The sequence below is a fragment of the Pleurodeles waltl genome, chromosome 6, assembly GCF_031143425.1.
Source record: "Pleurodeles waltl isolate 20211129_DDA chromosome 6, aPleWal1.hap1.20221129, whole genome shotgun sequence".
In the NCBI taxonomy this organism is placed as follows: domain Eukaryota; kingdom Metazoa; phylum Chordata; class Amphibia; order Caudata; family Salamandridae; genus Pleurodeles; species Pleurodeles waltl.
In genome coordinates this window covers 757,908,578-757,921,975 of record NC_090445.1, presented here as the reverse complement: position 1 = coordinate 757,921,975, position 13,398 = coordinate 757,908,578, and the positions used below count along the sequence as shown (strand labels likewise).

The following is a 13,398-nucleotide window of genomic DNA, read 5'->3' as shown; positions in this document are numbered from 1 at the left end:
GAAGTGGCCAGGGCACACCCGTATCGTAGATCCAGATGATGTTCAGGAAAAAAGTAGGTGTCCGGTCAGAGAAGATGACGTTTTCGAAATTTATTATAGATGCAGATGGGTAGTCAGAGTTTCAATCCCAAAGACTACATGTACAGTGAGTCCATGTATCCAAACAGCCAGATGATATTAGATGGTCAAAGTTACAAACAGAATGACCAATTGCAACAATAGTCCATACAGCAAAACAGCCAACACGTGTTTCGTCTACAAGACTTTTTCAAGGCTGTGAAAAAATAGATGAACAATATGTACAAATCGGTAACGTGGGCATTGTACAGGTATTAATAAGACATCTAAATCCTTTGTGAAAAAGGAGTGAGAGAAAACCAGAAAGAATGTGCAAAAGTTTTTAATGTGATGAGTGAATTGGAAAGGGGATGCGCAAAGAGGGAGTGTGAACAAATGTAACACGAAAGTGCAGACAGAGTCCCGTAACCAGCTAAAGGATAACATTTACAACAGGTGGACAGCTGAGTCTATCAGGAGTGAGGTAACAGGATACAACATCATGTGTGGTATAGCAACGACTGAAGACATAGATGTCTTTTGGGATTGAAACTCTGACTACCCATCTGCATCTATAATAAATTTCGAAAACGTCATCTTCTCTGACCGGGCATCTACTTTTTTCCTGAACATCATCTGGATTTACGATACGGGAGATAACAATTATGTCAGGCAGATTAAGGCAGAGTAGCATCACCTGTCCAGAGTGTGGAAAGGTTAAATGTCTGAGTCCCTATCAAATTCCAAATGCCTTCTTTGACTCCCATTCTGTGTGTTACCCCATACAAGCAATCTAGCATCCAGGTCCAGAGACCTAGACTTCCTGTCCACTAGACCACCTGCCATGCCCTCTCTATCAACAACTCACCCCAGGGAGCAATTTCAGATATCATCCATACTTCTATATATACTTTACACAGCATGACTTGGAAGTCCCACATGTCTGTGAACTTATGCAATAATATGTGATAATTGAAGACCCCTAAAGTACAATACAGCATGGATGTTTCAGGTCCATATATTTAGATCAAGTTCAATGCTGCAATCTAGTATTTATATTTTATGATTTCAATTTTTTCTTTTAAAATATTGCATTCTGAAGCTTGAATGAATGATCTGGTCATATGAGCAGCATCAGTGAAATTGTTTCTTATCTTGATTTGTGCAGTTTGATCATAGAGGAACTTACCTTGAAGAATTACTTAGCAAATCATCACCAGCATTTGGAGGATTCTTAGCTTACTGATCCTAGAGAGATCATGAAGGTGGCTGGCTAGCTGCTTTGTACAAGGATGTCAAGAAAGACCCATAATAGTGATTACAAGAAATGTGGATCAGGCCCCCACGAGTTAAATCAGGGTAGACGCTGAATCAAAGAAAACATAAAGAAGAATAAAAAAGACCCATAAAACTTGAAAAAGGGACATGAGTCTCATGACACGAAAAGAAAGATGGGGCAGGGTTACCAGGGGGAAGGAACCCCTGTGAGACCTCTTGGCTGAAAGAGTTGTACTGTTACTGTAAGAGGTTGTCCCTCCATGTAGTGTGCAAAACATTGTACACAGTGCAACCACACGTTGGTTTACAGAGGTAAAAACTAGATCACCTAATGCTCTCATTTTTAAGGTAGCTTGGTAGAGCAGTTAGGCCAATCTTGGAGAAGTGCAAAGCATTTGCTGTACTCACAGTATCTTAAAATAGAGACACAATGTTAAAAGAATAACTTAAGACCAATTTACAAAACTACTTCTGATTTTTATACATTTTTTAAGGCCAAGATCATAAAAATTGAGGAAGTTCTTTTTGAGTTATGATTTTTCACATTTTAAAAAATGTTTTGTGCCTGTGCATAGTTACACACTATATGAAACAATGGGAGAAAACTTTAAAAATACATATTAAATCAGTAAATGCATTTACTAATGTCTCCTTTTGCTTTTAGGTTGAGGTCGTCAAGACATCTTGTGGACCAGCCAGGGGAGTTCGGACAGTTCCTGGTTTTCGTGGGAACAACTGCTGAAAAGTCCTTGGAGCTGGTGCAGGACCACTGCAGGGGACCACCTGGAAAAGCAATGCACAATAGAATTTCAAGGTGAGTCTGGTGGGTCCCCTCTGAGTGTAGAGGTTGCAAGGGGTGGGGGACCCTTAGAGCACTGCTGGTCCCCTACAGGGTCCTGGGAGGCTGGGTGCAGAGCAGATAGGTGAGCCAATAGCTGTGGACAAAGATGCCCTTGGAAGCAGGACGCAGGTCAATTTGAGAGTAGTTTGCAGGTCAGCAGGGCCACTCTGGGGGGTGGTTCTTATATGTCCTAAAGTACTAAGACTAGGGCTTGTTCCTCGTCCTTTTAAAGTGCGGAGTGGACTTTTCTTCTGAGTATCCAACGTTGGGTGTCCAGTACCCCGGGCAGTTGCACGGTTCAGCCACTAGAGGTTGCAGTGCCATCAAGCTTGGCATACTTGCAGGGCTTGTCCTTCGCATCCAACGGGTGAAATTTGGTGTGGCTGCTGTGTCCGGTCCCTTGGTCAGCGGCTGGTCAGTGAATTGGACTTCAATGGCTTTTGCTTCTATGTTGCAGAAAGTGATGCCTTCACTCAGGAGGGAGATCTTCAGAGATTTTTAGAGTGGTGGAGGTCCTCTAGGGGATTTGTAGAGTCCAGCCAATGTCTGAGCACCCCTCCCCCGGGGGCAATTGTTGAGTCCTGGGTGCAGCAAGCAGGGTTTTTTCACCTTTTGCTTTGTGCTGCAGGAATGCAGTTCTCGAGCCCTGGATCTTCATTGTTGCTTCCCTTCTTGTGTCCTTGGAATGTGATCTGCAGGTCTAGGGGTGCCCACTAAATACTGCATTTAGTGGGTGTTTAGGGGAGTAAACAGTAGTGACCAATAGGTCATCTACCTTAGGGTGGCTACACCCATAATATGACCACTTCCTGTGGGCTGAGGTCACTGATAAGCTATTTTCCTACCGTGCAAGAAGGAGGAAAACTAAATGGAGAGGTCACCTCACATGCAACCTGTTAGGGGTGGTGCAAGCTTGGGCTGGCCACTCCTCCTGTCCTTTGGGCATTTTCCCACCATTGCTCCTGCCACAAGTGGGGGTTGCAACAAGATGGCCATCTGCTGCTAGCAGCAGAGCTGGAAGTCCAGTTTCAAAGGAGGTAAGCCCTGTGAAGCTTGGAGGCAGGGCTGTGCACATTCTTGGGTGATGAGGTGCAACACCTCTGCCCAGGTAGGGCTTTGTTTTCTGGACCCAGAGAGCAATGGCTCTCCCCAGAGGGTTCCAGAACCTTGTCTGGTGGTGGCAGGCTAGTTGTGACCGGCCAGCAACCATGCCAGGGTAGTTAGGTTTTGCAGGCGGGCACCTCTAAGATGGCTCCTGGGTACATTGTGCAATAAATCCAATACTGGTACCAGTTTGGATTTATTTTCCTAAGTTGTTTGATACCAAACAACCCAGGGTTCAGAGTGGCCATCAGGTAGCTGTGAAACTCGCACTGACCAGTGTCCAGCACATGCATATAAAATGGCTGCTCTGTTCACTTACCATGTCACAGGTTGAGCAGGGACACAGTATGGGCATATTGCTCATGTATCCATGCCCACACATGCAGTATAGTGGGCCCTGCTTTGAGGTTGGAAGGCCTCCCAGAGGGGTGACTTACCTATATTACATGCAGTGTGTAGTGCACAGGGCACAAAGTCTGTGTGCCATGTCAGGTTTGCAATTTAGGTTTGCACCAGGACACTAACCCTGTAATGGCTATTCTGGATGCACTTGGATGCATGGTCCCTAAGGGTGGCACAATCTGTGCTGCTACCCTCAATGGCCTACTCTTAGTAACTTATGTCCTGCATACCTTAGTAAAATTTACTAGGGACTTATAGGGGCACCTAAAGGTGTGTCTAATTGTGCCAATGCATCACAACAGTTTTGTGAAAGTGATCCAGCCCAGAGATCCTGGTTAACAGGGGCCCTGGGCACTAACAATTTTGTAACCCCCTCAAATACCAGGCAAAAAGTGGAGGCTAGCCATGACAAAAGAGGCCTTTTCTCACAGTTACTGCTTCATCCGTTATGAAAAGTGACACACAGTAACATAGCTAGTGTGGTGTTCATGACCAGAAAGTAGCCTAATAATGGCAGTGTAACAAAGGTCTCATTCCTGGTTGTGTGGTCATCCTGAAGCTCTGGCTAGGTTGCTTGCTAACACTGTCATGTACGTCTACAAGGCTTCCATCGATGAGGTTCCACTAACTACACTGAGGCACTGATGCCAGGATACCCTGGGGGTATACAAAGAGGTACGTCCAGAGCAGTATGTGCAAGGTGCAGTCCTCTGATTCCCAAATGCCCACGAGGTTCAATATAAACCCACTGCGATGGTAACCTAGGAGTTGGTGGGAGACACTGCACGGAAGAAGGTAGCCATCAGTCCTGGCCTGCTAGTGAATTGTTTGTTAGCAAACAATCTTCATAATGCAGAATGTCTTCTATTGAAGCAGTGGCGCGTGGTGACTCTCAACAGTGGAGGGTCATTGAGCAGAGTGCCAAACTCAGTGACAAGCACTGTAATAAATCACAATGCCTTTAGGCTCACATTCCAAAGCTCTCTATCATGGCTCGTTGACAGGTTTTATAACAGGTTGTGACTGAGAGCTCTGGAATTAAGCCTGAATGCAATGCGAGTTTCTCACAGTGCCTGTCAGTGGGCAAAAAAGATACAAATCTAATGAAAACTGTATTCATCCACGCCCCTCGTACTTGTCTTCACTGAAGTCAGCGCAACAGCAGCTTAAGGAGCCTCAGCCAGGTCCCCTCTCCAAACCCAGTGCTGCTCTCATACTGCACATGAGCAACATGAGAGCAGCGCCAGGATTGGCTGAAGCAGGCTGCCTCTATGCACCAGCAGGCAGAGGGGATCTAAGACAGCTAGGAGGAGAGACTTACACTGTGCATGTCAGCTGGCTGTCGCAAGACAACTGGTCAAAGTGACATGCGCAATGTAAACTGGTGGATTGAGCACCACTTTCCTGATGCCAGTCAGAAGCAATGCCCCACCCCCAAACATTGCTTGGGCTAGGAGCAGTGAAAAATAAAATGGTAATTCATTTTATTATCATTTTATTTTTCACTTTTGCTGCACTGGCAGCAGCGGGTGATGCTCTTCTACTCTAATGGGGGGGCACCGCTGCTTGAAAGACAGACATATGCTATCATGTTGGGAGTGCCACAGATATCTGCTGAGGACACTACAATTCAGACGGAGAAAAATAGAAGAGGCAGGTGGAATGCTTGAATTCATCTTAGTCATCTCTAATTACCTGGGGACATCTTCCAATGTATATTTTTTGTTCACTCTGCCACTACGGACTGGGACCAACTATATACAAATCAGCCTTGGTCCTGTTCCTTTTTGTACAAGCGACCCCAAACTGCTAGGCTGTGTCCCCTCTGTACTGGATCACAAGAAACCCCAGACAAGTGTCAGCTTTTGTATACTGAACTCTGTGACCCAGACATCACTATACCCACATCTTGACATCAACTTTGCCTTAGAGTGTAGTCAACATTTCGCAGCAGTTCTGAAGATGTGTATCCTAATAGTATGAACAGCCAACTCTAGAAGAAAGGGCATGTCCTGCCCAGTAAAGGAGAAAGTCCCAAGGAACAGGAGGAACCATCTTCTGCTGAGAAGGTCCCTGCATGTGTGAGGGGTGACATGTCAATCCTGGAAAAGCTACCTGAGCTCACAGCAGAGGCACACACAGGCACATTTCTGCAAGGCTGACAAAAAATCCCTACTCTTGAAGGCCTTTGAATTGTAGCTAAGACACAAACCAAAGGAGAACCAAGTGAGTTGTTTAACATCTATTGGGAGAACTGAATTATGCAGAGCAAGTCGAAGGGCCTTGAACCTGAAGCCTCTATGTAGTCAGTACTGCATCATGGCTGCATTAGTTTCCTTGTAAGGTTTACTCTTCACATTCCTCTGGCTAGGCACCTAGGTGTGACCAAGACCCAGAATATCCAGCTGAGACATTTTTACTGGCCCTGGATGAAAATGAATATTAACAAGTTCTGACCCTCTTGCATGGCATAAGAAGCCAAAAGCAATTTGGTAGGGAAGTGCAAGTCTTCTACCATTCCACTACCAATTGTGAGACATTTGCACTGCATCACTTAGAATCCTTAGTCTTTAATTCTCCATCATTGGAGAACAATATAATCCCTCCCCAATCACTGATCGAAACTGTCTCACCAGCATTTCGCTGCATTTCAGCTGCAGACTCTACAACCACAACTTCAGCTTTGGTATCCAGTTTGTCACCAAATGAAGTCAGACTCGGAGCTCCAACACATCCTTCATCTTAATTATTCCAGACAGCTTGGAGTGAGCTCAACAACACTTCAGCAGATGAGAAAGTGTGGTTCGACCTGCTGGTTGAATTTAAACTAAACCAAATCTCTAGGTTAACTTGAATTAATGTGTCTCATTTTTAGGGTCGAGCCTGCTTTGCATGCGCTCACGCATGCGTACAGCAGGGAGACTCTTTAATATTTAGAAAAGGGCTCCGAGCCCTGTCAACTTCACGTCAGTGCTTTTTATTGGTTCGTGGGCTTCCCTAATTAAATCGGCTTGCTTTCATTAGTCGAAAGCAGACATATGTCATGCCTTTTCAGGAGGCAAGCCCTCCTCGAGCGCAGCGACCAAGTACAGAAAACATGCGAGGCTCGCTGTTTTCCATCGGGCTCGTGGACTTTTTTTTAAACTAATTTACGAGCCCGATCTCGCTTGGCAGAAGTCGAGCGCTTTACCTACTTGATTTCACTTTTTCGGGTTATGTGTATAAATGCACTTTTGCCCGATAGGTGAAAAGTCGGGTTAGGAGTTTACAACGCGATCGGCTCTAACACTAGCAAACGCGAGACCCGATGCATTGTAAATGCTTGTTGTTTTTGATTCTTTGTGTTGATTTTACAAGATCGCTGTAAGATCATGTTTACCCGTCTTTTCTTATGTGTGACTAGACTTGTTTTGTTGTTTATCTTCTTGGCTAACTGGGTTTGGAACTTTACATTCTTTATCACTTAACTGTATTATTGTTTCACCAGTTTAGGTACACATAACATAATCCTTTTTTAAGGAAAGCATTGCTTCTTGAGTCAAGGCACAATGGATAAGCGAAGAAACCAGTTTAGCTCTGTGGGTTAGTCTGTGTGGGCTTTCCTTGTGAGAGTTCAGTCAAAACTCACATCAAGTGTGCAGTCTTTTTGCCTCATATCTTAGTTTTCCAGTACCTTACTGACGAAAATTAGCACTGAAGTTAGAAGATAGTCATTCTTCTGTAAATTCTTCATCAAACAGTTGGTTTGTCAGAATGTATTGCCATGAAATGGTCTACATCATTTGAGGTGGTGCCAGAGAGGACGTTTACCCACCATTAAAATAAAAAGACAGAAGACCTTGTATTCTCTCTCATTCTTTCTCAGTCCACTTCCCTTGACATAGTCCATCAAGATAAGTACTATTTCCTGTTTTCATGTAACAATACACCCGCAACATAGACATATGAAATCTTTACGTAATTGTTTTTACAAAAGCAGGGTTAGAAAATCAGAATGACTGCAGCAAACAAACCGGTGTGTGCAATATTGAATTAAAAACCAAATAAAACAAAACCTGATGGCCTGGTTCAAGATTCGTGATCTGCACTGCTGCACAAATACTTGTTTTCACTGAGATCGGAATAACAACAGTGTATGTGGAGGGATTGAGCAGTCATTGTTAGCCCCATGTTGCTATTTGTAATTCTTTGGGTTGAGCGTTGTAAACTTTGTGATGTAGCAAATCTGACTACTGGTCGATTAAAAGTCGGTATGAATGTCGTGATTGCTATGATTCATTGACAGTTGTCACGGATTGTTATCAGTCACTGTTTCTTGAAACAGTGCAACCTCGAGCCGTCAATAAAGATTGTTTTATAAGTGATCCGTCATCTTGTCCACAAGGTGCACCAAGTCATTTCCTGCGATATCATCGGAGTCAAACAGCAAGCGATACCACTTTAGCTATCCCTGTGAATTTAGCAGAATGTTGCCACCACAAAATAGAACAACATAGCAAGACCACTTCTGAGCAGACTTTCTTGAGGGCGTACTTACTAGCTGGCTCCTCTTTCCTCACACCCACCTCCACCCTACACCTCAAGGCAAGCATGTGGGTAAATGCCTCTCCTTCAGAAGCCTTCGTCCTGTCCAGCCCTGTCCTGTTTGGGTCGTTGATGTGTATCTCCCAATGTGTAGGGCATGGATTTAGCCAGGCTCAGACTGGAAACCAAAGTCAGACCCGGCAAAAAAGCTGAATCCAGTCCCACACTGCTTTACTCTCCAACTAGGATGGGGTGATGGTGGCGTTGCTGTATCCCGGCAGTTGCTTCTCTGAAAGCAGTCCCTTGGCCTGCATCTCACTCGGAAAATGCTCCTCAAACAGAAAAACGAGTGCAAAGGGAGTACAGAACACCTAACACCTGTGTTGCAGAGGCCCTCACACATTCAACCTTCTGAATATCCCATGCTCACAAGGACACAGGCACTTTTCTCTGGTAGCAGTTTGTTATTGTAAGATGCCCCATTTTTACTCTAAGCTGCCATGACATTTTCGAGGCTTCTTAAACTCAGGAACTGCAAACCACCTAAAGCTTGCTTTCAAAAGAAAGGGCAAATCGGCAATAAAAAGAACTCAAGCCAAAGTACTGAGCACACTCACGCTTGGCAGTAGGGCTTTTTCTGGTAGCTAATAAAGTTATTTACAGTCAGGATCATCTTGCAGACCTCGCAATGGAAGCATGTTTTGTGCCATGTCTAGAAAAAGAACCAAAAACACAGGTTACTATCTTTCAGGTATTCCTCCCGATTTAAAGAAAATAAAAATACACCATACCCAACAGATGAATGAAATCTCACAACAGTAGAAAAGGGAAACTTGTATTAAGAAAGCACTTTGGTGCCATACTAATAGAGGAAGAAGCAAAGCATATGCCGATGGCAGAACACAGCTGCATTGTCTAAAAAGAGATTACCCCTTTACCGCGGATAAATGTTTTTTCGGGACCTGACATTCACGATTAAAAAAATACAAGAATGAACCTTCCCATTCCCTGGTCTCGCATAGTATACTATTTTCTACCCTCCCTCACAACTGATTATAGATGTAGTTTATACTTCACCCGCTTCTTGGCACTTTTCATATTGTATTTCCAATTCTGGTGGCTAGGTTTCTGATTATAAAAAAGTAATACATAATGAAATGTTTATCCGGTGAACTTCTTCCTTCGTTACTATGACTGGCTGCTGTCCTTTGTATTTTACTTTGAGGAACGCTAGGAGACCCTCACACTGACCTGATCAATACAGTTAATCTTCTCAGCAGGATAGACGTCGAAGCCGCACCGCGTGCAAGGTTTCACGTTCATGTTGAGAAGTAGGCCCAAAGCGACGGCAACACTCCAGAAGTTTGGAAAGTGGCGGAAAGTGGATGGAGCAGCCGCTCCGAGCTCTAGCACTTGAATTCAGTCGGTATCGTTGACTGCTGTCGCCGCCTAATGCCCTTGTCACCACTGGTCCCTCACCCCTGCCCCGCCCGCAGACGCCTTGTGATTGGATGGAGCAGAGACTTGACTTAGGACGCTGCCAGTTAACGAGAGGTGCTATTTTGGCCGACGTGAGCGCGCGCTGGGTGAAAGGGAGAAGGAGCTGCTCGGTGATGGTTGTCTCGAAATAGAAGGGTGAACTCACGCTGCGATTCATGTTCACGAGAAAGGCCGCATATGCTCACTGTGTATTTATGTATTGGCGCATAAAACCTCGCTTGCCACGATCCCCAGGATGAAACCCCTCTTAGGGGCTAAGTGTCATGAGGCGGGTTTGTCATGTACGTCAGGGAAGCACTGTAAAGTGTTGTGACTGGCTTAAAATTCCTTCTGGACGAGATGCAAAGAGCTATGTCTCGACTGTCTAACTTGGACATTTATGTGGTTGTATGCAAGGGCCTAACAATGTGGTGCCTAAGTAATTCTGCACACCATAACCCTGCGCAATAAATACTATATGTAGTTCAACACAATTCAAATATTACACTACATATGTAATCACGTTAAATATATAGCTCGCATTTAACTACATCACACTATTAATACTTTTGTTTATACTTCTGCTAATTTTTATGACTTTTTCTAATACTGTTCATTCACCCTTACATAGTTTATGAGGTTTCCCACGTTTTCTTCACCTTTACCCATAAAGAGTTTTTTTTAAATCCACATAGCGATGTCATTTACACTATAATGCATCACAGCCCAACGAAGCACAATTAACCGAGTGCTCTTCACCCTACTTGCATATTTGAGAAAATTCCTTCATGGAAAATATACGTAGAATATTTTCTCTCAAGGTTAAATTTCTCAGAGCTTTTCGATGCACAATGGCAATAAAGCACAAAAGAACACTCAGGCCCAAAATACCAGTTAGGGCCATTATTTAATGTAAAAATGCTGCATGTTGTAACACCAATACCACAGGGCAATGCCCTACCTCCCAAATGCGGTCATACATTGGAATTGCATCTCATGACATTGATATTTCTTGGTGTACAATGCGCACCTGGGTATTTCGTGTGCAAGTTTAGCAGGTGCAAAAATTCCGCATCTGGTGATCATATGCATGCCTGGAAAATGCTGGATTAGCATTTTACAGGGAAAATATCACCATAAAGTATCTCAGGTGCATTTATACACCTTCCACAGAAACAGAACAAACTGAACCTGACTAGATTTTGTAAGAGCCTGACCGAGGCAGCCATTTTGTGGACCCTGGACTCCAGGTGCAACAGGAGACAACATTCACTGCCATCCTCCTGCTACAGCTGCCACTTGATTCAAGGTCGAGTGAGTCAATTACATTCTCCGAGGCGGGACATGCAGTGCTTACATGACAAAAGGGAGGCCCTTACTTATGAGCCACCTCATATCTCAAGCCAGCTCCAAGTTATGAGCCAGGTTTCACAAAAAAACACCAACTCTGCGAATGTAGTGTCCTACTCTTCCCACGATACTGAGGACATAAAGGAAAGGTCTAGCGATGTAGAACGGAGCATAAACTTGTATTACCCATCTAATTAATGTCATGGGGGCAAATGCTTCTCTAAGAAAAGCAGAACTGTACAATGTCTAAAATTATTTTTGATTCACTCCAATGAAACAATTAGAGAGGAAGATTGCCCTTGTTAACATTTTACATTTGATAGCAGTTTTATCAAATAAAGTTAAACGTATCACCCCTCCATTACAATAATGGAAGGATTATGACAGTTTTTTTGATCGATTGTTCTCTGTTTAATAAATATAGCATCACAACTGGCCGATTACCGACTTTTTTTTTATCATTCAGAGCCCAACAACATATTGGTCTTGACTCCATCACATTATTCTCGTGCCGGAAAAGTGAGCACTCCTTTAAAAAATAGATAGTGCTTTCTACAAGAAAATGGATCACATCAATGTTCTTTTTTGAGTCTAACATTTTTTCATTAATTTTGCCTCAGAACACTTATTTGTAGACTTAACACACAACACTATCATTGTATGGAATAAAAATGTTGCCAAGGGGATTAAAAGTATGGAAAAATTAACTTTGCTGAACTTAACAAAGGCATGCATTTGGAAGGGTGAGACGTCTTTACAACCTGCAAGTTTCTTGAACGCCTAATATTTGTTTAATTAAATATTTGATTCAAGCATGCTTCACAGATTGACAATTGCACAAAAGGTTTAATTGCAACGAGCTATTTCCTTTTGTTGGAACGCAATTTCATGTGGTGCTTTATAACACCAAACTGAATCTGAAAAAGATTACAATAGAGTATCGGAAAATCTGTTTGAAGTAAAACATATTGGTAGTAACCATCCTTCCAGGTGTTATGCGTATTTAGAAAGTATACATAAACGTATTATTACAGGAAAAAGTAAACACTTGTAAGTATTCCTAGATATAAAGCGTTTAGCTCACCTTTCCAGCAAACTTCTCAAACTCTTCATGAATATAAAGGCACCTACAGAGCTAAAACCATGTATGCACCATTCAGGTCCGTCAGAAGGGTAAAGAACAGAGGGATCATCATGACTTTTTAGGATCCACCGCTCCTTACACAGTCATTTACAGATTCTAAAGGAAAGCTGCCCTATTAATTATACACGAGGCAGCTAACACAGCAACATGGCTCAGATGCTGGATTTTCCTTACTTTCTATTTCCAAGCTGGGTCGTTTTTCAGCTTTAAAAAATAACCTCAACCTATCAAGGGCGCCTCTGCAGTTTGGTGACCAGGACCCCACGAAGCTACCTACATGTCTTGTACCAAGACCTAAAAAACTGACAGCAACCCCGATGCGGTATTTGTTCATACATGGTGAGGCGGTGCAAAGATTTACACAAACTTTCAGACGCAGAAAATGATACATTAGTTATTTCAAGACCCCCGCACACACATACAAAGTGTGAGAAAAGTAAAGACATACAAACATACAACACAGAGTTGCATTGCTTGCAATGAAGGTCTCGAGATAAATACACAAAGCACCAACTCTAAATGTGTGTACATATCAGTGGTTGGTTTGTGCCAGTGGGTGCCACAGGGCCACACTGGCACTCATTTTAGAGGGCTATTCATCCGGCACTCGTTTTAGAGGACTAGGTGTCTTTTGACTCAAGAAAGACAGCACACTTGTGTTGTGCGAACAGTGCTAATTTAGTGCTGTCCTGCTTGCACAACACTAATGGATTGTCTGTCTTTGCAGCCAGCGAGAGAGGCATAGAGAGGAACGGAGAAAGACAGAGAGAAAGAGAAAAATGGGGAAAAGGAGAGCTAAAGAGAACACGTGAGTGTGGATTTGGGTGAGAATGTATAGCCAACCTTGGAAATGGGGTCCTCCCAGGCGCTGTCTTTCAAGTCCTTAACTGTTCAAGCTAGCACAGCGATGACACTGTCGACCATGAGTGCAAGATCGCTTATAGTAATTTAAATCAGGGTTCACAGTTACATTTCACTTTTAGTTCGTGTTGCATCGTATATGTTTCCCTAATTACCAGGAGTGGATTAATTTCCAATCTTTTGTGTTTCTGCAGTTTTTACTTCATGTAACATGGGACTCTTGTATAGCATATGCTGCAAACTAAGTCAAGGTGCCAGGGTGAGTCAGGAAGTTGATGGGCGTTCATTATGGCCAACCTGAGGTCTCTGGAGTTACGGCTTAAAACGGTGCACGTTTCTGACTGAATGTGTCATTAAG

At 43.4% G+C, this 13,398-nt stretch overlaps 1 protein-coding gene across 2 annotated transcripts in view; it reads right to left on the bottom strand.

The window, feature by feature from the left end:
- Positions 1-9,663, bottom strand: part of NRAP (nebulin related anchoring protein) — a 337,786-nt gene extending 328,123 nt beyond the window's left edge. For both annotated transcript variants that reach the window (XM_069239330.1, XM_069239331.1), the window contains exons 1-2: positions 9,458-9,663; positions 8,824-8,918 (exon numbers count right to left, since the gene is read on the bottom strand). In XM_069239330.1, the coding sequence (XP_069095431.1) occupies positions 8,824-8,918; positions 9,458-9,529 (167 nt within the window). In that variant the 5' untranslated portion in view covers positions 9,530-9,663. The remainder of the gene's footprint in view (positions 1-8,823; positions 8,919-9,457) is intronic.
- Between the last annotated feature and the right edge of the window lie 3,735 nt (positions 9,664-13,398).